Raw genomic sequence first — 27,612 nt, 5'->3', positions numbered from 1 at the left:
TTGGTATGTTATTTGGAATATGATCAATTCATGCTGGTTAACATGATCATCATGTTTTGAACGTATTGAATGTAACTTCCAAAAATTATTTATTATTAATCTATTTTTCACACACACACATGCATGTTTTTTCGTTTTATGGGGACTTTCCATAGACATGATTTTTCTATTCTATCCCCTTACACTAACCATACCCCTAAACCTACCCATCACAGAAAACGTTCTGCATTTTTACATTTTCAAACAACATCACAATATGATTTTTAAGCTGTTTTCCTCATGGGCACCAAAAAATGTCCCCACAAGTAAAAGGATTTCGGACATTGCCATCTTGGTGGGGATATTTTGTCCTCATAAATGTAGGGTTTGCCATTTTCTTCAAAGAAAAATATCAGATTTATATTTATGGAGCAGCCTGTTCATGTGCAGTATTGGCATAATTTTATGCTTTTCTTGATTAGTGTATTTTTATTGTTTATTATTATGACTGATTATATTTTGTTCGTAACCAGTATATATGCTGTGATCTTCAAAAGACAACAATGTGCATTTCATGTTTATTCTGACACCTTCAGTTATGCTAATGCTCCAAAATCTGTTTTTATAACAGTAAAAACTCTTCATGTAATCGTATTACCGGTAATTTGTGTCATGTTTATCAAAATAAAACTGATTAAAAAAAAAATATAGACCTCACTTTATTGGTATTTAAATAGCCTATATTAAACTTTATTCTTGTACACACAGGTGCTGTATTAAACACTAAAGTACTGAATGAAAGAATTTCGGTTGCTACATTTTAACATTAGAAATGTCTCATATGAATGTCTCGTCACATACATTTGATCCACTTCATCTGCAATAAAGACAGCAAACACTGGTAATCCACTCTGTAGACACAGGTGATAATATTCAGGGATTAAAAGCACACAAGAAAGTGGATTACACCTTAAAAAAAAGTCACTTGCATGACAAAATGTTTTATTATATATATATATAAACCTCTCAAAGACAGTTTTAGAAATACATCATAAAGGAGAAACAGAACGCTTGTGTACCAATGGGTGATAAATCTGCTCCATATAATAATCATTAGTTGCCACACTTTCTCTACTCATATGAACGGCAGGGAAAGTAGATTGCGAATTTCAGACACATTCAGTACATTTCCATATAATAACCAGGTTTGGAGGAAATCCACATGATACGATCCAAAGTATCAAAAGCATTTAATAACATTTCCTTTTTACAAACAAGACAAGTCGATGAAATGGTAAAAAAGGAGAGTTATCAAGAGAACAGTGAAATAAAGAGGGCTTGTTATAAAGGTACAGTGAACTGAAAGGTAGAATCAATACATCCTACATCATAATAAATGCACAGATAAACATTCACTAAAACCTTTTCTTGGATCTCAGTTTTTGTACAAGAGGAGATTGCACATTCCACTGCCTGGGCACTGGTTTTCTAAAGGGCGGAAGAAAAAAGAAGAAAAAAGGAAATCTTAACCAATATACCTTCATGCTTCATCTAATATTTTCAGTTCATTGTAAAACTGTATATATTGTGAAGGGTCATTTCACTATGGTTGTTGTAGCGCTGTGCTGAAATTTATTTTCAAGGAAGTACCTCGTCTATTAATGGGGAAAGCTACAGTAACATCTTCAGCTAGACAGCTTGAGATCCTTTCTATCTAAACTGGTGTTTCTTAAGCCTAGTAGGGAATGTTTTATGAGCAGTAGGATGACCATTTTCATCCGCATGCAGTGCCGAAGCACAACCAAAAAAAAGTCTTCTGCAAAATGCATGCAGTTCTGTTTTTTTAACAGTGTACATTTAATTGAAATGTTAATGAACGATGTCTAAAACTTTGTATTACTATCACTTCTCGTTTCTATTGCCTCTTTAAGATGAAGTGCTTGTTGTATCCCTCATTAAGTCACTTTATTTAAAAGTGTCTGTTTAATGAATAAATGTAAATTCAGCTTAGCTCTCAATGCATAATGAAATGTATAAGCTTACTGTTGCTCTGGTGACATCAGATGTAGAACACTCTCTTCTTCCTCCGCATCTTTGTTACCTGTAACTAAGTACACATTTGACCATTTTTCGCAAATTTCCAAGTACTTGTTGAATGGTTTTTAAAACATTTGAACACCATAGTATTGTAAATGAGATTTCTGACCATAAGACTAAATGTTAATGACCATTCGCAAAAACATACCTCTTCTAGATTCATTGCAGATGGCACTGACTTGCTCTCCAAATGTCACTTCATTGATGCTCGCTTAAAAAGAATCAGAAAAGAGCTCAATTAAATAGCGGTTTCCCTAAAGATGGACTTTTGTAATTATGGGAGACGTCCAAATGAATTAATCTTACCCTGTGGAGTACTAATGGCTCTCCCAACCTGTTTTCCTCGTCCTGAGAGGGAGGGAGAGAGGGAGGGAGAGAGGGAGGGAGGGAGGGAGGAGAGAGAGAGAGAGAGAGAGAGAGAGAGAGAGAGAGAGAGAGAGAGAGAGAGAGAGAGATTAAAAATTATTTTCAACTGATGGCTCTCCCAACCTGTTTTAATAATACAGATGTTCTTTATAATATAATTATAATAAAATACATGATCTAAAATACCCTTGAAGTTGTGTGATTAATTATTGTACTGCAGATATACTGTATATATATAAAAATAAAATAATTCCCCCCAGAAATGACTGATCTGTGTTGTTCTGTATGAGCAATATTATTGTTGAGTTGCTGACAAAAGAAAATGCTGATTTTGGTTTACCTGTTGAAAACACTGTAGGGGAAGATTGGCCCCTGACTGGAGTTACCATGCCTGCAAATGTGCGGCGCCTGAGAGAACGAATAATTGTAAAAGTGATGTGAATATTCATACATAACACTTTTGCCTTATTTCTATAGATAAAGTGTGCTGCTGATGATATTATTATATTGATATTGGTGATATCTAACTAAAAAGTGACAGGTTATCTGTTGTACTTGGATGTGGCTCAGTTTTACCTCAGAGCATCAGCAGATTTTGGGGTTCGTGCGGGTCCTTTATTAGCATGAGGATGTAGAGGGGTGGCAAAACCTCCCCTCGGTGTCAGCCTCCCAACATTTGCTGCCTGGGCAGGAGAAGCCATGGCATTACCCTAAAGAAGAATGGGAAAGGGAGGGAAGCAGAGGAAAGAAAGAGAGACAAGGTCAAAAACTGGCAGTAAAGGCTTTGTTGTCAAATTTCTGCTACTTTCCGATGCATGCGTATGTTTGACTAACGTTTTGTCGGGGTGACATTGTGAAGTTGGCCAATTGGTTTTCCATCTGTTGTTGTTCTTGTTGTTGTTTTTCCTTTTCAAACTGCTTCAGGTTATACTCCACCTCTGCAGCCAACTGCTCATCAGCAGCAAACAGCTCCTTCACTTCTGAACGATAGTCCTGCATGGTCACCTGCAATAGACACATAAACAAAAAGCTTGTCTTGTGATGGGTGTGAATATCTTGACATTAACTCATAAATTACATCAATGATCAATTGCCTCATCTTCTCTCTTGATTTTTAAATTGTGGCTTATTTGAAATGTATGAATAAATTCATATGATTTAATGTCATAAAATATTAATGACACATTCACATTTTTTGTGTGCTTTCAATCTGTCAGTTAATTAAAACATTGCTACATAAGAACTACAACTACCACAAGGATGTGTTTGATGAATCAGTGTAAACTAATGGACCCTTTTCACAGAATATATTGTTATATTACCTTAGCATTACCACAATGTCTGAGGAAGGGAATTTTTCTCTTTTCTGACCACCATAATCAATCTCTCTATATTTTTTCCCTCTTTTGCAAAGTCACAGAAACCCTATCATGGACTATAGTTTACTTACTGGAGCAAATTGTAACAAAAAAAATGATATTTATTTGTTGTATTCTCTTGTTCACCACCATGGAAGTTTACTCAATTACGATGACTTGTGCTTCTGAGAACATGAAAACGTGAAAAGGATTCATTACGGCACTACAGGTTTTTTTTTTTTTTATATATAAATCTTTTTGACTGAAAAAATTGAGATGAGATGCAATGGCCCAAGACATTTGTCTGACGTGTTTGATATGTAGACAAATAATTAAAAACGAATTTATTTAAAGAAGTAGGGAGGGGGAGGCACATCCCTTATATCTAATCATGTCTGTATGCATCACCTGTAGGTACGCCATAAGGTGTTTCAGGACAGGTGAGTGTTGCTCTTCCAGCATGTTCTTCAGACTGATGATGATAGGAATAACATTCTCCACAAAGTTTCTCTTTTGGACCTGCACATAAGACAGATGGCAAGTTTAACAAAGATCTGATGACCACCCCCAGAATGTACACTCAGGATGTTCTCTCACCTGTGACACCAACTTTTTCTGGGCCACCTGTAAGACAGCTTTAGCCATGGCCATCTCATCCTCCTGAGGTTCCTCTCCTGCTGCTGGGCCGCTCATGGCTGACAGTTTCATCTCCTTCAGGGAGAGGATGTCAAATGTATCTGCAAGCAACTCTGAACCCTGAGAGTCCAGAGGCAGCTCAGAGTCCACAAAACTGGCTGGAGAAGAGAGGCATCTGTAAGGGTCACATCTACTGTATGTAATAAACCAGTGTTTCTCTGATCTTCTGTTGAGTCCCTAACCATTTGCTTTCAACCTGTAAATTGGATTTACAGCTACATAAGTCATGGATAAATATTCCTTCTACTGAAAAAAACACAAGATAGTTAAAGGGTTAAACATCGATAAACAAAATTGTGATCGGGTGGGGCTGTTGCTCTATTCAGGATTCATAAAGAGTTTGGAAAACATTTAAACATTATGTTTTCAATGTTTGAAATGTCCTTGAATTTTGAAGATCCTCTTTAAAAATAAATGCTTGGTATTTTTCCTTAGAACTTCCAGTTAGATTAATAAATATTTTTCTTTTTTTAAAAGATCGAGTCTGTGTCAGTAATCGCATACTCTCATGAGTAGGTACTCATTACTAGTAGGTAATTACTTCACGACCGCTAAAAAAACATGTTCTATATAATATAGAACATGTTTTAGTATGAATGTAATCTGGACGTACTACATTCGCCATGTTGTCATTATCATGTGACCTACCAGCATGAGTTACATTGCTTTACTGCCATTTATAAATCCTCTCCTGTGGCCTCATGGGATAGTAAAGTGTTCATCGTATGCACACTTCAGAATCTTGCCGGAAGTAGTAGGTCATACAGTACTTTTTGCCTACTCTTTCTCTTTTATGAGAAGTATCGGACATACTTTTGTCACATACTGTTTTTCGCCTACTATTTAGTACAGGGGTGGGGAACGTTGATCCTGGAGGGCCATTGTCCTGCAGAGTTTAGCTCCAACCCTAATCAAACACACCTGAAGTTAATCAATGTCTTCAGGATTACTAAAGTTACAGGCAGCTGAATGTTTTTTTCAGAGTTGGAGCCCTCCAGGATCAACGTTCCCCACCCCTGATTTAGTAGGAACGTATGCGTATTCAAATGCAGCCCGAGTCATGGGTCCCCTGTGTTCTGTTCTTTTAATATCTGGAATGGTATTGCAGCAGAAAAGGTGTGTTTCTGTTGCACTGTACAGATGTGAATTTGTACTTCCTTCAGCCAGAATCATTCAGATTAAAATGTTTGTTTCATATTCATTTTTGCTCTTGGTGTAAAACGACCATTCGTCTGTGATTCATTTCAATATATCGCATAGCCTCTGGTGTAAAAAGGTCTTTTTCTCCAGCCAGTTTTGTTAACTCACTGTTTCAATCACTGTATTTTGTCCTGCTTGGAAGCCCATTGAATGTGCTGGAAAAGTGCTTAAATTTCACTCCTAAAATCTGTACAAACCCTGCACAATGCAAACACCACAGAAAGCAATCTATCACAAACAGCTCTCACCAAGAATGTCCTGGCAGATTTTGGTGGTGATATTGAAGCGTTGCTCATCTGTAAAGTTTTTCAATAGGAACCTGTAGATCCTGAAGCGTTTGCCTTGATTCTGGTGTCCTCTCAGAGAAAATCTGCTTTTCTCACTGACAGAAAACAAACCAAAACACATTTTCAGAACTCCTAGCATTCCAAATTAGTCGATTCCTCCCATGAAGGGAAAGGAAATTAAACATTGTTTCTGAACATACGATGGATCATTTCAGAATGTACCTCTCAGTTTGAGGAAATTTATTATATTTCTTATGTTTCTCATAAGAGTTGAAGTAGAAAATACACTCAATGAAATGCTGGGAAAACATGAGGGGACTCTTCTTAAGCAGGAGGTCAACCAGGCAGTACTCACAGAGACTAAACAACAAAACAAACGAAAAACAACAACAACATTATATTAAATGGCAAAAGAAACTGCACTGTAATAAGCTTTTCTTTGTGAAGCCATATTTCTTACTCTGCAATGGCAGGATTTTGGTCCACAAGAGCAATAGCAAAGCGGAAAAACAGCGCACCTTTCCATTTCACATATTCCTCCTATTGAAGAGCAAAACATCACAATGCAGGACATTTAAAGAATCTGACACAGCCAGATAAAAAAAGAAAAGAAATGCTTGGAGGGTCTTGCATGAGTACCTGCAGTAAGTTGGTGAGCATAATGAGGGTCTGTTCTCGAACGATGGGCTCTTTGTCTCTCAAACATGCTGAGATGTTTGGGATATATCGGCTCACTGTGTTGGTGTAACGCACGCAAAGGTCGCACATCACCACCACCACGTTACTGCGCACGGCCAGCTCTGTGCCCACTTCCAGCTCCCGCGCAAACACAGGGAGATACTTCAACATTAGTTCCTCGTGCTGCAAACAAAGCTTACCTATGACACAGAGAGAACATATAATCACATTGAGCCAGCTGGGTAATGTGCATCTAAAAAAAAAGAAACGGTTTGTAAATGTTTATCACCTAATGTGATAACAGCATGAGCTCGGACCACTGTTGGCATGGAATTGGGTTTGAACTGAGACAGAGGCTGACTAGCAGGCAGTTCATGTCCTTCAGCAGGAACTGAAAGAAAACACAGAACAAAAAACAAAACATGCAGTTGATGAGACAGATGTTTTTAAAGCTTTATTCCAAGACCATGATATTGACACCAGCTGTAAATTGCATCTTAATCTGTGCTTACAGCTATAGCAGATTTCTGAAAAGCTCTTGGATGTGATTTACTGAAATGACACATGCACATGATAAGAATCCTGGGATAGATGTGCATCCATACCAAGCAAAAAAAAATAAAAAATAAAATAAAAAAAAAGTCATGGCCTCACCTAGCTGCTCTGAAGGAGTTAGAACAGACTGAACCAGAAGGAAAATTCTCTTCCCCACTTTAGAAGGACAATGGAGAGAAGTGGCACCAAGTGTATAAAGATGTTTCACCTGAGATACACAGGATACATTGAAGGGAATATAAACATGCCATTTTAAAATGCAAAATGTAAATTAAACTATCACTTTATTTAACGCTTTTAATAAGTTGTGGTCTCTGAGATTCGTTTTTTAGTTTAATGCACACAGTCAAAGGTACGTTCATTTTTAACAAGGTTTATGATCATTTAAGTCTGATTCATTGGCAAATTTCAAAAGCAATAGTTTTGTGATTTCTTTCATAATGTAATGCAGGTTTATAAAGTGGCTGTTAGATATTGCATTAACACTATAAAGCTAATGGGCCTGTTTACACCTGGTCACTTTTACTGATCAGACAACCATCTGATATGTGAAAACTGAAAAACTCAGCCACATAAATGAGTCACTGCAAAACAAATATAAATCCGAACTTCAATTCTCATACCATATGCAAATTTAACGTCAATAAGATCTGCATATTATTTATCATCAGCTAATTTCTCATCAAAAGACATCAATAGGACAGAGAGCGGCATCATCTTATTTTTATTCTAAGATTATTTAGTCTCACTATTTTTAATTTTTGTATGATTATTGTATGTTCAGGATGCGACATCGAACTTTCAGTTTCGTTTCAGAATCAGAATGCTTGCACAAACAAGGAATATTTCTTAAAAATATATAAAAGAATAAAGAAAGACAGTATTATGAGTAATATGAATAAATATCAAAGTTTACAAAGATATTGCACTAAGCAGCAGAGTATTGCACTTACAGGCTTCTGCCTTGGGAGGCATTTAACCGTTTAAGAGGGAAATGGCCTGTGGGAAGAAGCTGTTCCTGTGTCTAGACGTTCCATTACCCAGTGACCTGAAACATTTAGGGCACAGGAACAGCTTCTTCCCAGAAAGCCATTTCCCTCTTAAACAGTTCAATGCGGCATTTTGAGCATCTGCTTGCTGAAGAAATGCTCAGCTGCTCATCTGAGGTGGGCCATATCTGTGGCGTTGCATGTTGCAGTAGCACTATCATATCTGGCTGCCGATAGCCTAACACACTCTCACACAAGTAAAATTTACATATGTGGCTTCAACAGCCAGATGCATTTCGGTTGTCCAGTTTCGTTTGGAATGAGTCTGAAACCACCTCCTGAAACCATCAGTCTTGAGAGCATTTCGGAGGACATTTACAGTACACCTTTCCTTTTCCGATCAGAGAAAACGCATGAAGTGACCAGGTGTAAACAGACACTATATTGTTGCTTTCTGATTTAAAAAGCACAACAGCAAGAAAAACAAAACAAAACAGCCGTTTAACTAGAAGGATCAGAGAGGGTGAAAAATAGACATGTAAAACTAAATTGATTGTTTTTGCTGCAAAAACTTTAACAATGTTAGGCCTCAATGAAAAAAGTGTGATTTATCCCCCTGAATAAAGGCTCTGTCTGTACCAGAAGGTCTTCATTGATGTTCATAGCTCCTTTCTCTTGTAGAATGACACCAGACAGATAACTCTCACAAACAGAGACCAGCTCTCCACAGAAACGATCCAGGAACCTCTGAAACAAACACAAAGACAGAAAGTATAAATAAAATACATCTAATAAGGGCTTCTTGGCAATGTATAATGGAAGTATGATCTTACCAATGTGTCCTGAGTGTTGTCTGATCTTCCAAACCTGACCAGAGTATCCACACAGGAGTTGATCACCTCCAAAGGCAGACTGAAAGTCTTCAACCAGCCCATCAGATCATCTACACAGGTAAAACATGCACACATTTGTAAAGTATTTGAATTAAAATTCCATTTCTTACAAAGCTGTGTTTTGAATGTGTAACTTTAACTGAATTACCAGTGTTACTAGCCAGTAGGTAATTAGACTGTCTAACCTACACTACCATTCAAAAGTTTGGGCTCAGTGAGATTTTGTCTTTTTTAAAGTAATATATTTATTTATTTTATTTTTCAGCAAGGACACATGAAACTGACATTATATTTATAATGTTACAAAACAAATGTCTATTTCACACTGATTATACAAAATGTTTCTTGAGCACCAAATCAGTATTTTAGAATGATTTCAATTTTAGAATGATCATGTGACACTGAAGACTGAAGATGGCTGCTAAAAATTCAGCTTTGCCAACAGGAATAAATGTAAAATTTTAAAATATTCTTAAATAGAAAATAGTTATTTTAGTTTAAATTGTAATAGTATTTCTATTTCCCACAAAAAATGCAGAATTTCTGAGCATAAGAAACTTCTTTCAAAAAATGTTTAAAAAACCTTAAGGACAAATGAAACAATAGCGGTTCTGAGTTCATCTGAATCCAACCTGACTTAAAAAGTCTTGAACTCATAAGTTATTGGTCTTACACACTCACTGAACCACAAGTCAGTTTCAGGTTAAAAGGAACTGGCTCACAATACTTGTTTGCTCCTTAATGATATAATAAACTAATGCAACCTCACCAGATCAAGTAAGATGAAACCACACCACCTGTCATCAATGGCGACTATTTTTAATTATTATCACAATTAGTAATTTTTTTGACGCATTTACAATAATTTCAGTCCCGACACACAACACTTACCAACTATTCTGGCCTTGGTGTCATCATTGATATTAGAGGCAATGTCACCCATAACGCTCAAGATATGACAGGTCATTGTAACTGAAACAACTGGTGACCTGATAATTAAAACAAACACATCATTAAAAAAAATATTTTAGAACAAAATCACATGCAAAGCAAGCAGACACCATTTACACTATTACAATAAAATATTCACAAAAACACTACATACTCTTTGACCTCTTTCCTTTATAACTGTCTGCACATTTACCACATGGTTTGATGGCACAACAAATTCCACTTCCTCAGCTCTGTTTTCTGACCTGATAGTATTCTCCCAGGTATCCAGAATGGTGGAGTAGTTCAGTTTAGGAGAGCAACTGGCAATTTTAGCTAACAGCAGCCAGGCAGCAGCGGCCCTCTCTCCCTCTGTGTGAGACAGCAAACAGTTCACAAAGGCAGGAGTGAACTTCTGCTGTGGAGCCCACACGCTGAAAGCCTTGCTGAAATACCGGCTACAGAAGAGAAGGATGTGGAGGAGGACAGAAATAAAACAATGAAAGCAAAGAAAGGGGGAGATATGTCACACACTTGTAATCACAGATGATTAGGACAACGTGTTACTAACCTGAGGTCTTGACACTTCTCACACATCAGTCCCAGTAAATCCCAGGCCAGCCTCTGAGAGGTGTCGCCATCCCGATATTTGCCTTGATTCTTAATGTGAGTGATGATGACATGGTCCAGACATTCTAGAGCTTTCTCCTGCACAGAACTCTCAGAGTCCATGACAGCCGGTAACACTCCTCTCAACCAGGCCTCCTGCACCTCTCTATTTTCAGGCAGAGCCTGGACACATCATAATTGAAAGGAAGAATGTTATAGGACAATGATACACCACGCGTGTCAGTCATGCAAGTACAGCTCCTATCTCTTTGAATGAGGAAACAAAATTCTCCAAAGCTGTTTACCAAGCTTACGATTCAATTTCATATTTGAAATAAATCATGAAATGGTTTCTTATGATAAAATAGCATTAAAAAAGATTTATGTGCAGTCAAAAGCATGCTTCTCAGAAAATGTACTGTTTCTATAGCAACCGGAGCTTCTTACAGCAGCTCCAGTGACGAGATGACTATCAATCAACGATTGGCTCTTTTATTTAGAAGGCGGGAATTATTCCGCCATATTGTGCATTGTAGTTTCTCCAATTTATTAATATGAGAGCACCGTCTTTGTATATCTCAAGTCTCTAAGTCTAAAAACATTAACAGCCAATCAGAATCCTTAAACATTTAAAGTGGCAGTAGACAACCAGCAGGACTGTGCGTTGGTATGGACGCTAATATAGTTATAGTTATAATTATCGTTCTTGTTATTAACGGGCCTTAAGAGATATGGCAAACCCTCATTGGCCAGGCCATCACCATTCCCATGGGTGAAAAAAATTAAAATCATGATTTTTTTTTTTTAATTCGTTATGTTATTATTTTGTGGGTAAAATTGTGCATTTATGAGTAAACAAATATGATTAATATCTTATTTGTCAGAGAAAGCTACCATACCAGCTGAAGAGAAGTCGTGAGGAAAAACAGGATAAATGTCAAGTTCTTAAAAACACAAGAATTAGAATTTAAACATGACCTCAGTTGTAAACATTAAAATGGAGAGGCACAGGTAAAAGTTTGACTGTTTTGACTAGCTAATCATTTGATTGGTCGTAAGTCGTAACAGATACTAGATAGTATGAATCCATCTGTTAGATGCAGCAATAATGTTGTAATGTGAGGTTGGAAGGGGGTGCTCACAGCGAGGAGGTCCATAAGGCACTGCATGGCTTTCTTCTTCACTGAGACAGCAGGATCCCTGCAGCGCTCCGACAGTATACTCAGATTCTCCGCACTGCATGAGACCACACCATGCTTCAGCAGACTCATGACGGTCTACACAAACACATGAAAGACACACGATCAGATACATCTGCTTGCTTTATACAGTTTAGACAATGAAACGAATGGCCTCTCCCATTAAAAAGTAAGATTTTTTTTAATGCTTTCTGTTAAAGAAGTCTTACAAAGGCTGTATTTATTTGATCAAAATCAGTAATACTGTGAAATATTACAATTTACAGTAACAGTTTTCTACCATAATTGATTCCTAATTTATTCCTGTAATAGCCATACTGAATTTTCAACAGCTTATTTGGAGCTCAATAAACAGTTCTAGAAAGTTTATGGAAAAAGTGAGGCTTTTTTTGTTTAGGATCCTTTGAGTTTGATGAATAGAAAGTTCTAAAGAACAGTATTAATTGAAATAGAATTTTGTAACCACGCACATATATTTACTGTCACTTTAATCAACAATGCATCCTTGATGAATAAAAGTATACATTTCTTTAAAAAAAAGAAATATTATTAGTTGGACGACTAATCGCACATCGTGACCCAACCCTGAGCTACACCAGTATCTGAAGGTCAAAGATCTAGCAATCACAAATAGTAATTTATTGGGTAATTCAGCAAAAACCATACTGGAATTCTATTTTACATTTACATTTACATTTATTCATTTAGCTGACGCTTTTATCCAAAGCGACTTACAATTGCTATATATATGTCAGAGGTCGCACGCCTCTGGAGCAACTAGGGGTTAAGTGTCTTGCTCAGGGACACATTGGTGTCTCACAGTGGATTCGAACCCGGGTCTCTCACACCAAAGGCAAGTGTCTTATCCATTGCGCCACACCACCCCCCCTATTTTATAGACCATAGTGGAAAGTGGTCACATACCACTTACCACATACCACCGTTTTGGTGCAATAAACATTGACTTTAATAATATAAGTATAATATATGGAAAATGTGAGATGTTACAAAGTGTACAATGTATTTCATACCTCCAGTGCACTTTTTCTAGCATTGGTTTTTGGATCACTGACATGCTTTTTAAACAGAGCCATAGTTTCCTCATCTAAAAGTAAATACAAAAAATTAATAAAGAAATAGTGATGTAAAAATTTTTCTTTAAAAATGACAAGGCCTATTTGAGTTAAACTTACTCTGAAAAGACGTATTCATACCGCTCCTGTTGGTCGTAGTGATGCTCTTGTGTTTTGTAAGCTCAATGGTTCTGAAGGTCAGGGCAGTTTTCTGACCTTTCAGTGTTTCTGAAAAACATAACACACACTGAACCATCACAGACTATAAAAATCCATCTACCTAATTTCATTTTAAGTACCAAAATACAATCTTACGCTCAGATTGGGCTGAATCCAGCATAGTCTGAGCACCTGCTGAAAAAAAGAATGTGCTTAATCAGTATTCAAATGCATGTTACAAATAAAGAATAGAATTCCCTCATATACAAACATTTTTACACTGAGATGTACAGTTACAGTACTGTAGTAATATACATACTATTGGAGAACAGCTCATGCACACATTTTGTGGCATTCTGGGAACCCAGCTCCAGACATTGTGCCAGGCAGTGCAATGCGTGACCTCTGACCGTGGGAGAGACGTCATTACGATGATTGTAAATTATATTGTGGACCAGGAACCTGTGAGACAGGAACACAGCAAGCTCAGGGTCCACTGTGTCGTCCACGTCCCTCTCGCTCTGCTGCAGAAGGACCATGGTAACATCAAGCGCAAACATTCTAAATGCCACCTGTAGAGAAGGTTTTTTTCAGGAATCAGGAAAAGACCAGTGCATTGACAAATATCAAATAATCTGTGCAAATGTCAAGTTGTGCTCAAATAAGGGGCCGTTATAGTCACACTGACTGTTCACCTTGTTATTTTGGGAGTAGTTATAGAGCCACTTAACGATGGCTGCGTAGTCCTGGCACGGCATCTTAGCCATCAGCTTCCCAACAGCCTGTGCTCCACTGGATCGATATTCAGACTTCTCCACCATCTAAAAACCCAGAATGAGTTACATGGAATTACATGGAAGATTTTTTTTTTTTAATGGCGACACCTCACAGGTTAGTTCACCCAAAACTGAAAGCTGCTGTTGTTGTTAGAATTGATTTGAGAGCTGCATAATGACTTGCATGAACGATATGATAGTGAATAATGATGTCTGTATGTGTATATAGCTTTGGAAAATTTGGAATATAAGACAAGTTGTATGAACTACTTCTATGGTTCTTTAATAGTGCTTTTTGTCTGTTTTGAAGCTTAACAGCTGAGGTCACTATAATATGTCATATATGTAACTGTATGTAGATTTTTATGAAAATCTAATTTTGTGTTCCATGAAAATAATAACTATATAATAAATATATCAGGAACGACATGAGGGTTGAGAGTCAATAAAGACAAAACTGAAATAATTCAAATGAAATTATTTATTAAAATGTTCCTTTAAAATAAAATATACCTGATGGCAGATGTGTTGCACAATGATCCGTAAAAGTGGCAATGTGGCCTCCCTCTGCTGATCAACAATATGACTAGAACACATAAATCAGATAGAATCAACTCTCAGTATCAATGCTAAAGAAATATTGGGGGACAAAGTAAATCCAACACAATACATTTAGAGATTGTGTGTCATTTAAAAAAAATAAACTCTTTCCCTATATGAAAGTGAATTGGAGTCACTAACCTAATGAAAAGGATGGCCTGGTCTCTGGCACCACAGACAGCCTGAGATGGAGCAAGAAGACATGGCTTGGATCTCTCCTGTGCTTTCATCATTAGAATCACATACAGTAGCTTGCGGAACACTCGGCGACGGCACTGTATAATACAACATACAATGATCAAGCAATGTAATCATGCAACCAAAATACAGTGGTCTTCTTGAAGTAACTCCACACACCTCATCTCCTTCACCATGAATGGTTGAGCAGAGTAGCCCCAGTCCATGATAGGACAGCTCAGGCAGACTCTCTAATTGGTCGACATTCCTGTAAACACACACACACACACACACACACACAAAACCTCAGAAGGCTGCGAAGCTTGATATAAAGTCAGATGTATTTGTGTAAAAGACTCTTTAAGAAGAAATGCATCAGTTTTGATATTTTTAACTAAAACAAAATAAAAAAACTATTTTTTTTTGTGTGTGTTTGATTTAGTCTGGTCGTTAGAAATTGGGTGTGCAAATCTGTGGAAAATTGGGAGCGTAGAGGGGAGACAACAACCAATAAAACACAGACCTGCAACACTCATTATTCAAACAAACATGAGCGGAGAAAAAACCCCAAAAACAAATAAATCTAAAATGAAGTCAATTTTAAACATTAGATGACAAACTTAAATTTGAAGAGAAAAAAACTAAAAGACAATTGTAAATCTTGCCTTAGGAACAAACTGAAATTGAAATATTAAAAAATGAATAAAAATGACAGACACATTTTTTTTAATGAAAACTAGTATACAAATAATACTAAAACAATGCTGTAATGCATTTCCTCATCTTTCTAATTGTGCATTTACCTTTCCTGAGAGAATGACAGATCTCCAATAACTGGTTCAAAGTTGGTAAGTTCAGTGAAAAGCTGAAAAATGAAAATAATGTACGAAATCTCAGCATTCTGTTAGTATAACTGTACAAAATGCAAATGTTGGTTTCAATATCAACATGTGAAAGTGTTCTAACCATACTCAAATCTATACATTAACGCTGCTTTTCTGCGGAGACAAATATGCTCTGAGAACGTTATCTACACTTCAAAGGGGTCAACCTTCTTTTTAAGACCAATCCCTAACTACCACAAGAAGCACACAAATGCTGGGTGAGGCTGGCACACATCTCACATCATTTACAGACCTGAACACAACTGTCAGCACTCTGAGGTTTGTCTCGAAGCGAAATTCTCTCTAGGAGTCTCAGAAGTGTGCGAACCAGTGATACAATGCTCTCCCTTAGTTTCAGCAAATCCTGTGCAGAAAAGTACATCCCCTCTTCTTCATCATCTTCATCGTCATCAATCTCCATCTGCTGGGAAACAAAACACAAAAATATGCAATACATGACATCACTGTCAACACTATCTTTGACAGATAGATTGAATCTAGTCTTTGGGGAAGGTGTCAGAGTAGGAAAATACACTTTTAAAGATGATGAGTGTAAATGTCACATATGCAAACAAATAATTAAATAAAAAAATACTATACCTCTTCTGACGTTTTCTTTGGGGGTTTGGATCGTTTTCCAGGTTTGGGGTCACCTTGGGAGCATTTCAGAGAATCTTTCTTGCGTTTCTTGCCAGAGTCTTGAGGCCAGCATTTTAGGGGCATGTTCAGACAGGTATCAAAAAGGATCTGATGGTACACTTTATTCGCAACACTACCTGAAGATGGACACAAAAAAAAAGATTAAATAAACTAATGAGAAATTCTGACAGTGTTATGTTAAAATAGAAGGATCAGGGATTTTGGTTGTGGGTGACAGGTCCTTGACATCACTAACAAACTTGAAATCAGTTTTTTTTGCTCTAGGCTATATTAATAATCTGTTGCAATCTGACCTGGTATTTTCAGCAGCAACAAGTATAGAGAGGCTGCCTGTAGACCACACAGTCTCTGTTCAAGACTGGGATTTTTGGCTTTAGCACTAAGGATGAAGTAGGACAGGACAGCCACCAAAGTTTTTGCGGAGACACCATTCTCACCAAACACCACCCAGACACTCTACAGGAAAACAATACATGTTCAAGAAATCATAAGTAGATTACATTGCAGTGAATAACAAAACTGATCGATTATGTTTGTGTAAGCCCTTGGTGAGGTGAAACAGAAAGAAATCGCAGTTATACCTGTGTATTGTCATCATCCTCATTGGAGAAGGTCAGAAGCTGCATGTAGACTGTTTTGAAAACATCAGGGTCTTCCTTTATCTCCTCCTCAATAACAGGGTCAAGAGGGTCTGTGTCGGTGAACTCGAAATCCCACACTGCATCCACCCAGTCTGAAACATTTCAACAAGTCAATACCATATGTACACTGAGGCTAATGATGCACAAACATTATGCAGGCAGTTCATTACGTTTTAAAATAGACTATGAGCATGCGATTTACACTATGGCAGTTTGAACGGATAGTTAAACGTTAGATAGAAAAGACAGTGAGTTTGGATATAGCAGAACAAAATGTTTCGCTAAAAAAAAAAAAACCTAAAATCTCGCATATTAACGTACAAACTATGACCCGAAACCAAAACAAACCCCCGGGATGACAGTGTCAGTTGCAGCTCAACATATTTTGAGGTTTAATAGAAACATACACACGATGAGTCTCAAAAAAGCATTTAGCATTTGTTCCCAATACATGCTCGTGACAAAAAAGACACTATACCTGAAGACACGCTGCTTAATTTTAATAACTGCAGAGCACGTATCAACTCCATCTTTCGTTCAAAACAACGCGCCAACAACAGTGGGACTTCGCGTCACATATCCCGGCATGCACTGCGGCATTCACGGACTACCTCATGAATATTAATTAGAAAATGACTTTTTTTCGTTTTAACTAAACCTAACTGTAATACCAGTATGATAACATGCATATATGGTACTAATCTCCAAAAAAGAATAATAAAACAATTAAACAACAAGAGAAAATAACTTCTAATAACGATGAGGGGTGTCAACTAATTAATATTCATGATCTTAAACAAGTTCCGTTTCGCGCTCGGTGCATCTAGCGCATGCGCAATGCTTCGTTCTGTGACGCACAATTACGCGCGTTCCTTAAAAAGCCGCTGTGATGCTCAGATAGAGGAAGTGCTTCAGACTGTCAATACGTAAAAACAAAATCACAAAGGATAACAAAGGACTATAAAGCAAGAATACAAGTAAGCAACCAAACTAGGTGTATGTGCAGTGCACTTATTTCTTAATGTATAATGTAGCACTCATATATATGTTTTATTAACCTGTAACTTACTGTATGCAGTTCGATGTTCTTTAATTTATTGTTCAGTTTTATCCCCTGTCTATCTATCTATCTATCTATCTATCTATCTATCTATCTATCTATCTATCTATCTATCTATCTATCTATCTATCTATTTATTGTTTACAGTGTATTAGTAACACATTGTGTGTCTGGCATAAAGCATTTACATAAACAAAACCAGTAACATTTTATTCATTTGTTTCTCTGTCTATTTAGGATTCAGAAATGGCCAACATTCTTGATAGTTAATCATTTCACCATTCATATACCAGCCCAGTAATATCCCAGAATTACATCTGCTGTACCAGAAGCCTTCACTGTACATTTGCTGTTGGACTTTTACCTGCTCACAGGTGACTTCAGTATTACTGTCCTCTGATGATCACATCACAGAGCATGAGTGAGATTTAATCATACTCCAGTGTTTTGAGGCAAGGATGATGGGAGGAAAGTGGCAGGATAGGCTGAAGTCTTTGGAGCAGAGAGCCTCGTCCTTTCAGTCTTCTCCTCTGTGCAGTCCATACAAGCCACGTCTGTCCCGGCCATGGCAGCCCTCCTCTGTCTGGAGACTGTTCCCACGCCAGAACGCAGCCATCGGCTTCATTCAGCACATAAAACAGGTCTAGACATTAGCTGTTAGATATCCGTACAAGTAAAGTATATCATCAGCTGTTTTTAAAATGTTTTTCTTTTATTCTGTATTTGTCAGGACGTGCACATATTTTCACTTGAGAAGGAAGGCAGTGGTGCTGGACAGAGGATTTTCCTTGTGACCAGCTACAGTGAACTTTGGCATTATTACAGGTAACTGTGACATATATAATGATAAATCAGTGTTAGGGAAGTTACTCATGGAAAGAATCTGCTACAGAATAGTTACTTTGCACATTATTTGTTTATTTTCACTTCATTTTTAATACAATGTGCATGCACTTAGAGGCATTGTTGAAGGTGAATGAGAGATCTGTGTCTCTTCAGCACTCACAGACAGTCTCTGATGCACTGCTATGAGGTCATTCTGGAAGGAGCCGTCTGCAAACTCTACTTTGACTTAGAGTTTCACAAAGGCACCAACACGCACCTGGACGGCAAGATTATGGTGGCAAAACTAATTCAGGTAAATATGCTACCATTCAAAAGTTTGGGGGTCAGTGAGATTTTTTTAAAAGAAAGTAATAGCCTACTTTTATTCAGCAAAGACGCATTAAATTGATTAAACAAATGTTTGTTAATGTTAATTCCAACATTTGCTAGTGCATTTTTAATTAAAAGTTGTATTTGTTAACATTAGTTAATGCACTGTGAACTTGAACAAAAATGTAACAATTGAATTTTTTTCATTAACATTGCCAAAGATGATTAAATGTAAAAATATATATATTTCTCACTATTAGTTCATATTATTTAATACATTTACTAATGTTAAGAAATATTGTTACAAAAGATTTCTATTTAAAAAATGCTAAATGCTAAACATTATTTATCTATTCATTTAATTATCAAAAAATAGGGAAAAAATATAATGTTTCCTCAGAAACATTTAGCAGTACAACTGTTTTAACATGAATAAAAATAAGAAATGTTTTTTGAGCACCAAATGAGCATATTATAATGATTTCTGGAAGGATCATGTGACACTGAAGACTGGAGTAATGATGCTGAATATTCAGCTTTGCCACCACAGGAATCAATTACATTTAGAAAAAAAAACATTTTTTTAACTTGTAATAATATTTCACAATGTTATTGTTTTTAATATATTTTTGATCAAATAAATGCTGCCTTGGTGAGCTTAAAAAGGCTTTTTTCAAAAACACACACACACACACACAAATCTTTCTGGCGCCCCTAAACTTTTGAAAAGTGGTGTGGTGATTTGTCGGTTCTTGTTTTAAAATGGTTTTCATAACTAGACATGTAATTTCCTCAATATGCAATAACAGTATGTGTGTGAGAAGCTAGAGGAGGTTTATAGTCTACGCTGCTCTGCAAAAGACGTCCTTAATCTTGACTCCAGCACCTCTGAGAAGTTTAGTCGCCATCTTATCTTCATGCTTCCCAGCGCTGCCTTCAAAGACAACTCCCATGTAGGTGAGTCATTGTCATGTCATCATCATGTGCTTTGAGTGACACTATTGATGGTTGATAAATACATATATATATATATATATATTTGTCACGATCTGTCATTGTGATTTTTGTGTGCGTGTTTGCAGGACGATTTATTCATGATATCCTACATTCTGCTATAAACAGCCTTCAAAAAAGGTGAGAGATGACAAACATTGGAAGGGCTGTAATTAAAGTCATTATTTTGAACTGATTTCTTTATTGCCCCTCTTGTTTTCTGTAAAAACCCTCCACCAGTTTCTTACAGCCTCATTTTTAAAAATGTTTTTGCAGTGTTAATACATCCTTTCTGTTATAATATTGGTTTGATTTGGTTTAAAGCAATCCAGAGGCACCAAGAGAGAACAGAGATGATGTGGATGGATCTCAGACCAAGAGAAGAAAGTTTGAAGAGAAGGATCTTGGCTTTCTAGTAGTCAAGAGCAAAAATGGGCAGGAACAACTTTTTGTTGATCTGGGTAAGAATTTAAAGTTGGTTCTTTAGTCTACAGTCTTGAAAACATTGTTTCAATGACACACTGGACTTTAGAGGACTGCTGTACACCAACCTCTTTGCTGTTGATTAAAGGTGCTCTAAGCGATGTCACACGTTTTTTAGGCCAAAACTTTTTTTGTCACATCTCCTCACTATCCGCTAGCTGCCTGTCCCCTGAACACACTGTAAAAAAACGCAGTCTCTGTAGGCAGCCCAGGCTCCACAAATGGCAAGAAAAACAAACTGGCCTAACCTTGGCCACGAAACATAACAAACAGTGTTCCAGCCAATAACCGACAAGAATGATTTGGGGTTGGGGGGTTAGTGGGAGTACACATGAAAGGGGGGGTGTGGGGAGTGGAGGAGAGAGCTAGAGTTAGCTTGAGGAGAGATGTCCTAACAACGACTAATGTTAAAATTGTATATTCTTGAGAATTTTGATATGGCCGACACACGACCAAAGAGACGACGTTCCGGTGAACAAAAACAAAGAATAGGGAAAAGGAGAAGGAACGCGAAGTCCCGAATTTTGTCGCAAAGTCCCGGAAAAGCGTTCAAAAGGTGGCGAGAACTCGGCCGGAAGAAGGGCTTCCAATTCGACATGCAGGTGGCTCTGTTTTTGCTGGACAGGTGGGTAAATCCAGTTTGTTTTTTCTAAATGATTCATGACTGTTTCAGGAAGCACGGAAGGGAGGGGGAGGGGACGGGATGAGGAGGAGGGAGGGTCGAGCTAGCCTCCATTTTGTTTGACAATACTTCGAACGTCAACAAGAAGTGACGTCACCCAGCATCGCTTAGAGCACCTTAAAATATATTAAACACATTAAATGGTCTCTTGTGAAAAAAATAATACTTATTATGGAAATAATATACTTTAGAAGGATACACTTAAGTGCAAACTAAATTTAATGTTATCAGACACTTAATTGCATATTATTTACAATTAAATGTATATGTAGTATACACCCTAGTCAGGGTAGCACCATATTTTATTTTATTTTTTTATTTATCAAAATGATGTGTCCATGGTAGCCAAAGTAATCAACAAATTGAGGGCTGGATTTAAAATCACACCAAATTCTGATCCAACTTGAGCACGTGAAGGTTTGTGCGAGACCATCACTGACCCACTATCAAACCAGTCTTGCTGGATGGTTTTGCAGTCAGCATAACATTCCCCATGGCTTCTCCAGACTCTTTCATGTTTGTCAGTCTCATCTGTGAAGAGAACGGGGCGCCAATAGCAGACCTGCCAATTCTGGTGTTCCCTGGCAAATGCGATCGAGCTGCACGGTGCTGGGCTGCGAGCACAGGTCTCACTAGAGGACGTCTGGCCCTCATGCCACCCTCATGGAGACAGTTTGTTCAAAAACTTGCACACCAGTAGACTGCTGGAGGTCATTTTGTAGGGCTCTGGCAGTGCTCCTTCTGTTCCTCCTCACACAAAGGAGCAAATACCGATCCTGCTGCTTGGTTGTTGCCCTTCTACGGCCCTGTCCAGCTAGTACAGTTTTTAAGAAAATATATTTTTAAGATTTGAAGTACACTGCAAGTGTATATTCAATAAATTTAAGCACACTTTTTTGCAAGAGTTTATTAAGGTAAAGGACAAGAAAGTTATGCCTGATGTTAATACCATGCTCTCTTTTGAAGGTGTCTACACCAAGAACAGGAACTTTCGCCTCTACAAGTCCTCCAAACTGGGAAAGAATGCAGCCTTCAGTGTGGCAGAAGACAACAAGTTTGTCCCAAAGCCCTGCAACCACACTACTAAAGAAGAACGCATATTTCTAGATTCTTTAATCACCAACATCAGGTAATTGTATGCAAAAATTGTGTAAATATGTTGTCCACACTGTGGTGGAGCAAGCTTTTTGTGATTTTATTTTTGTCTCTCTCTCGCTTTCACACACACTAACGCACATTACTGTTTTGTACCAGTTTCACAGGACAGAGGATTTTGACGTATGATATACCACAGAAGAAAACAGCAGGGTCTCTGTGTTCAACCCTGCAGAGAGAGTCACACAGCTCTGGTGAGAAATACAAGTTAACATCACCAAGAGCTACCCTCATCCTTCCCTCGCACTTTGTAACAAATTCTTCCCTCGTGGGTCAAAATGACCTGAAGCCCTTAAATTATACTTTTTTTTCTTTTCTTTTCCAGAAAGCTTATTTTATTTTGGTAATATTTTTTCTATTTCTTAATGCAATTTTTTGGAGATTTTTTTGTTATTTAATTTACCTTTAAATGATTAGATTTTATCAATAAATAAGTAATAATTCATAAGTAAAAGTATAAAATAATTTTTGGTTGCACTTTTTTTTAAGGTGACATTGTTACAGTGTAATTATATATTTAAGTACTGAGTAATATTAAGCAACTACACGTACTTACTATAGGGTTAGGGTAGGATTAGGGTTTGGTTGAGGGTTAGTTTCATGTAATTATGCATAATTTACTGTTAGTACTATGGTATGTACATATGTTACATGTAACAAGGACACTGTAAAATAAACTGTTACTTAATTTTTTGGTAAAGTTTGAATTTTGAGCAGTTTTAGTTTTTTCTATGTGTACTGAAGTATTCCTCGCATTCCATTCATTTCTAAGGGGGTCACATTGACCCTCGAGGGAAGGATTTGTTACTTTTTTAAATTTCAACCACAAAACTACTTTAATCCATTAAAAATAAAAAAAAAGGGTATTTGTGGTTCAAGTGTGACAAAAGTCCTAGGGTCTTGGACCACTCCGATGGACACTATTTAAAAAAAAAAAAAAAATTAACTATCGGGTCAAAATGATTGGGTAAGTGAATTTATTCAGAATTAACCATCTCAGGTCATTGCTGTAATGTAGTTTGCTTACAATTTGCATTAAATACACTGTATAATGTGCATTTATATATATGAAATTGAACATTCACTAGCCTGGTGGCTGTTGGGTGAAATAAATGTAATGTCATGTTTTACTTTTCACACCACTGACAGTTCATTACAATTAGACACTTCTCACTCCGCCCTCTCTGTATAGATCTGTTAGGTGAACAGAAGCCGTCTCCTTTTAAAGAGGTGGATGAATTTGTGCTGACACTCGTGTGCAAGGATGGCATTCAAGGAAGTAAGCAGGAGAAAAACGATCTGTATACCATTTCTTTCAAATGAAAATTGTCATTCTCTACTCACCCTCAGGTTGCTGAAGGCATGTTTTTCACAAAAGGAATTATTTCAGCTGAATGCTTTGTTAAATGAATGTCACATTTAACCCAAACAGGTATCCGGCGATGGAACTACTTTGCATCTGAACAGCTGCTGGTTTATGACATTGAGAAATTCCGCTGGTGCCACAATGTGAAGCGCTTCCACAAGAGCAACAACATCATGTGAGTCTCTATCACTGTGAATTGCATTGCTTTACATTCTCTGTTTGATGATTTGCAACAAATTACGAATGCTCTTTATTCTTCTTTTTGATAGGATTGTGGTGGATCTCAAAGAAGAAGTGTGGTATCAGAGATGCCATGACCCTGACTGCAGGAGACAGAACTTCAGATCCTCCAGTATGCTCCATAGAGGAATAAATAGATGATAATATTACGCTCCCAGATAGGCTGAATTTCAGTGTTGTTGTTGTTACCTAAAACTATTACAAGTAATTTTAGGTCACTTAAAAAAAAAAAAGAAAGAAAATCAGATATAAATATTTGATGAAAAACTTGTTCAAGTTCAAATGTTCAATTAATATTAAAAATGTTTTGTTGGCAACTAACTGTTATAGGTTTAAGCTGAAGTAAAGTTGCAAATTAAAACAATTAACACATTTTTTTCAAGAAACAAATACAATTAAAAAAATTAAATAAATGTTAATTAAAAATGTTAAGAAACTTTATAATAGTATATAAATAATACTAAAATAAGAATGTTAAGATATGGAAAGTTTGTGGGGAATGATATTGCATTTAAAAGGGTTTGTTTGTAATATGGTGGCATTTCTATGTTCAGGCTTCCCACTGCCTCAGGAGGTCTGCATGAGCCACCTACTGATGAAGGTTTGTCAGGATTCACCTCGTCTGGAGACACCTGTCATTCACATAACCGTACATTTGGCTGAGTACATGTTTGTGTGTTGACTTGTACACCTTTCTTTATCTTAAGGATGAAGAGGATCAGGAATATTTGACGGATGAACTGGGGAACATTGAGCTTGCCAAGAGCTCTGTACCCATGAATGCTTCAGCAGAGTCCTCCTCGGCTGCCAAGCCTGCGAACACTGAGGATTGGGGAGAGTGGCCTGATGACCCTGCTTATCTAGAAGCTTTGCAGGAAGTAGAAAGCACCACTGAAGAGGTACCTGATGAGCTTCTGCTCCAGGCAGTGACTGAGTGTGAATGACACCATTATTAACTTACTATAGTGCAATACATGAATTTCTTTCTTTCTATACATTCATTTGTAAAATATGTGCTTAAACTCTGTTTCCGTACGGAATGTTCAATATAAAGTTAAAGACAAATGTTCATTCATTTCCATTATTATTTTAGATGACTTGTCTTGGGATATTACAACTGTATATAACTGAACAACAGGTTTTATTTACAGAGATCGATATATGTCAATATGCACCTTTTACTGCAAACTTAAGAAAATAACAAGAGAAATACAAATCTCTGAGCAGAAATGATTTGAAATGATTATATGATTATAAATATACACATTGATAGTGCAGAGAAATAATGCAAATGCTTAAGTACAATGCAATACATTTTATAAAATTGTAAATACATAACATGTTGATCTGATTGGTTAAGATTGTGACAAGATCATCTAAATGTGACACCTTTGACCCATTTCAAGATCCTCAAAAGGGACATAATATTTGATGTCATCTGTTGCATTGTAAAAGGCTTTAACCTATTTTAAAAATTGTTTAAATGTAAAGTTTTGATTTAACGGTAAAGTTTGATTGTTGTCTTAAATTAAATATTTTGCCAAAATTACAACCTGCAGTGACAAGGCAATTCAATTGAATTTCAATTGAAGAAAACTAAGTTGAAACTCTGCAACTGATAATCCATAAAAGCGAGTATAAATAATAAAAATTATTGTGACGACTTGAACAATAATTTTATTTTCAATGGTGTGGATCAAAAACAGTAAATACTGCTTTTGGTTACTTTTGTGATTTATAGAATAATTTTATAGAAATGAATAGATTAATTTTATTTATTCAGTCAGATGTATTAACATAATATACTGGGTAATGTACAGAAGTGTCCATTTTCCTCTTGCTCTGATATTCCAGGAGAGGGCAGCATTTGTCTATTTCTGAACACAGATTCAGGACAGGGCTGGAAATGCTTTATGTTGCTGTATAAATTTAAATATGAGAACCTGAAGAGGCGGTCTTCCCCAGAGCCTTGGTTCTTCCCAAGGACACAGAAGGGTCTTTTTTTTCTCTTTAAAGCTTCTTTAGAACAAAATGCATCATTAAAGTCTATATTCAAACAAATTGAACTTGAAATTAGTAAGGTGGATGAGTGTCCTACAAACAGCTTTTTATTTTTGATACACTGTTCTGTGTCTGCGACTCTACATATGACTATAGTTACACAATTACAATTTTTTTACATATACAAACAAATAGAAATCTTTTTAAATTCAATAATATTTTGTATTAAGGAAAAATGGTAACACTGTACAATAAGGTCCCATTAGTTAATGTTATTTATGCATTAACTAAAATTAACCAGCAATGACTTGTACCACCTGACTGCTGCAGATTCATTTCGGCATTGATAGGGTTGACATAGAAATGCCTAAAAAAGATTAGAACGGTTATGGTAGAACCGTTATGACATGGCGGGATCACAGCATAAGCTCATTGTTTTGGTTCAGGAGAACTGTAAAAGGCGGCTTCTGTTCGTTTGCGGCGCTCGGTGACTGACGTCTGTCTACAACGCATGCATTGCCATACGGAACATGCTGATGACGTGTGATGTCTGCGCGAGCAGGGTGTGCGGAGGTATGTTGACAGGCAGGTAGGAACATTTTTTGGTCCTACTCTACCATTTTATGTTAGCTCAGGTCCATTAAATAAGAATAACATATATACAACATTTAGTTTTAGTTATGTATTAGTAAATGTGGAAATTAACATGAAGTTAGTTCATGTTAACTAATGTAAAAGCAGATGTTTTTTTCATGATAAATTAGAGTAAGTAAATGAATCGCCTATTAATCATTTTGTTTTATTTCTTTGCATACAATGACCCTAATCATTAATTTTGAATGCCAAGATTAAGATGATATTTGTCAAGAATGTTTTTTTATTGCACAAATGAATATTATTATTATTTATATCAATATTGTCACTGGAAGTTTGTTTCCTATATTGAAATATGGCACTTATGGGATGGGATGTTTTCCCATAATGTTATTAATGAGTTAATAACAACAATTTCATTATTTTCTATTTAATAATGAATAAAATACTTTTTTTTTCTTTATTACTTTAGTATCTAACAAGGAGAAGTACAGGTTCATTCTATTCCCATTCCCACATTATAGACACCACTGTGAATATACAGTATTTTCAGAGCATTTTATGTTCTTGTTTGACTGTTGTTTAGTTTTTGTACATCTTCTAGCAAAAAGAGTGTCTCACTGAAGGAACACGTCTTTCCTTTATTTTAGAATTCACCTTCATCATTAGGTTTATTTTGTATATATATATTTTTTTTTTTTTCATTTTTCAGAGTGAGAGCAGTCTTAAGAAAAAGAGCATTTTTCAGTCATTCTGAAGCATGTGTGCATTTCTGGCGAGTCTGTTCTACTCATACTGAAGTGACCTCTTCAAGGGGTCATATCAGGACAAATCACATTATCTTTGATCTTTTGAATCAAAACTCAAAACCTCCCCAGTCCAAAAAGACAATTTGTCGAAATTCAGCTTACAACATAAGCACTGTTTCATTTCACACACTAAGTGTTCGCATAGAAGTCTTAAATGTACTGTAGCTAAAACAGGCCTTTTAAGGCTGTGTGAAATGTAATTTTACCCAGTTTATTTTCCAAACGCATGTTATAAAACTATTTGTAAATAACTCATCCGTGTTTCATT

The 27,612-nt window shown here is 36.6% G+C and overlaps 2 protein-coding genes across 6 annotated transcripts; one reads left to right on the top strand and one right to left on the bottom strand.

Moving 5' to 3' along the window:
• Positions 1-686: 686 nt before the first annotated feature.
• ncapd3 (non-SMC condensin II complex, subunit D3) lies at positions 687-17,360 on the bottom strand. Of its 3 annotated transcripts, none has more exons than XM_079897797.1 (35): positions 17,285-17,360; positions 16,747-16,898; positions 16,459-16,621; positions 16,106-16,281; positions 15,759-15,929; positions 15,425-15,486; positions 14,802-14,889; positions 14,586-14,719; positions 14,358-14,430; positions 13,764-13,889; positions 13,388-13,640; positions 13,225-13,263; positions 13,030-13,137; positions 12,868-12,941; positions 11,780-11,914; positions 10,600-10,820; positions 10,295-10,486; positions 9,990-10,087; positions 9,039-9,148; positions 8,845-8,952; positions 7,316-7,424; positions 6,951-7,052; positions 6,623-6,861; positions 6,444-6,523; positions 6,206-6,343; positions 5,945-6,078; positions 4,398-4,594; positions 4,209-4,319; positions 3,277-3,447; positions 3,019-3,152; positions 2,783-2,850; positions 2,383-2,424; positions 2,225-2,287; positions 2,023-2,086; positions 687-1,467 (listed from the first exon to the last, which is right to left on the bottom strand). In XM_079897797.1, exons 1-35 carry the CDS (start codon positions 17,334-17,336, stop codon positions 1,395-1,397), a joined length of 4,260 nt encoding a protein of 1,419 aa, XP_079753923.1. In that variant the 5' UTR covers positions 17,337-17,360; the 3' UTR covers positions 687-1,394. The 3 variants fall into 3 exon arrangements, with proteins under 3 accessions (XP_079753923.1, XP_079753925.1, XP_079753924.1); XM_079897799.1 differs by having other exon boundaries at positions 13,225-13,260; XM_079897798.1 differs by having other exon boundaries at positions 15,759-15,926.
• A 337-nt stretch (positions 17,361-17,697) lies between these two features.
• On the top strand, positions 17,698-25,607 carry primpol (primase and polymerase (DNA-directed)). 3 transcript variants are annotated; one of them, XM_079857227.1, is made up of 15 exons: positions 17,698-17,783; positions 18,104-18,240; positions 18,319-18,507; positions 18,597-18,691; positions 18,866-19,004; positions 19,831-19,978; positions 20,104-20,155; positions 20,339-20,475; positions 22,146-22,308; positions 22,434-22,528; positions 23,527-23,613; positions 23,767-23,875; positions 23,970-24,052; positions 24,495-24,541; positions 24,648-25,607. In XM_079857227.1, exons 3-15 carry the CDS (start codon positions 18,325-18,327, stop codon positions 24,882-24,884), a joined length of 1,575 nt encoding a protein of 524 aa, XP_079713353.1. In that variant the 5' UTR covers positions 17,698-17,783; positions 18,104-18,240; positions 18,319-18,324; the 3' UTR covers positions 24,885-25,607. The 3 variants fall into 3 exon arrangements, with proteins under 3 accessions (XP_079713353.1, XP_079713354.1, XP_079713355.1); XM_079857228.1 differs by lacking the exon at positions 18,104-18,240 and having other exon boundaries at positions 17,706-17,783; positions 18,281-18,507; XM_079857229.1 differs by lacking the exon at positions 17,698-17,783 and having other exon boundaries at positions 18,145-18,240; positions 18,310-18,507.
• The last annotated feature ends 2,005 nt before the right edge of the window (positions 25,608-27,612 follow it).

Source organism: Squalius cephalus, assembly GCF_949319135.1.
Source record: "Squalius cephalus genome assembly, chromosome: 2".
Classification (NCBI taxonomy): domain Eukaryota; kingdom Metazoa; phylum Chordata; class Actinopteri; order Cypriniformes; family Leuciscidae; genus Squalius; species Squalius cephalus.
Note: the sequence above shows the minus strand (reverse complement) of the source record. Positions and strands in the feature narration are given on the sequence as shown.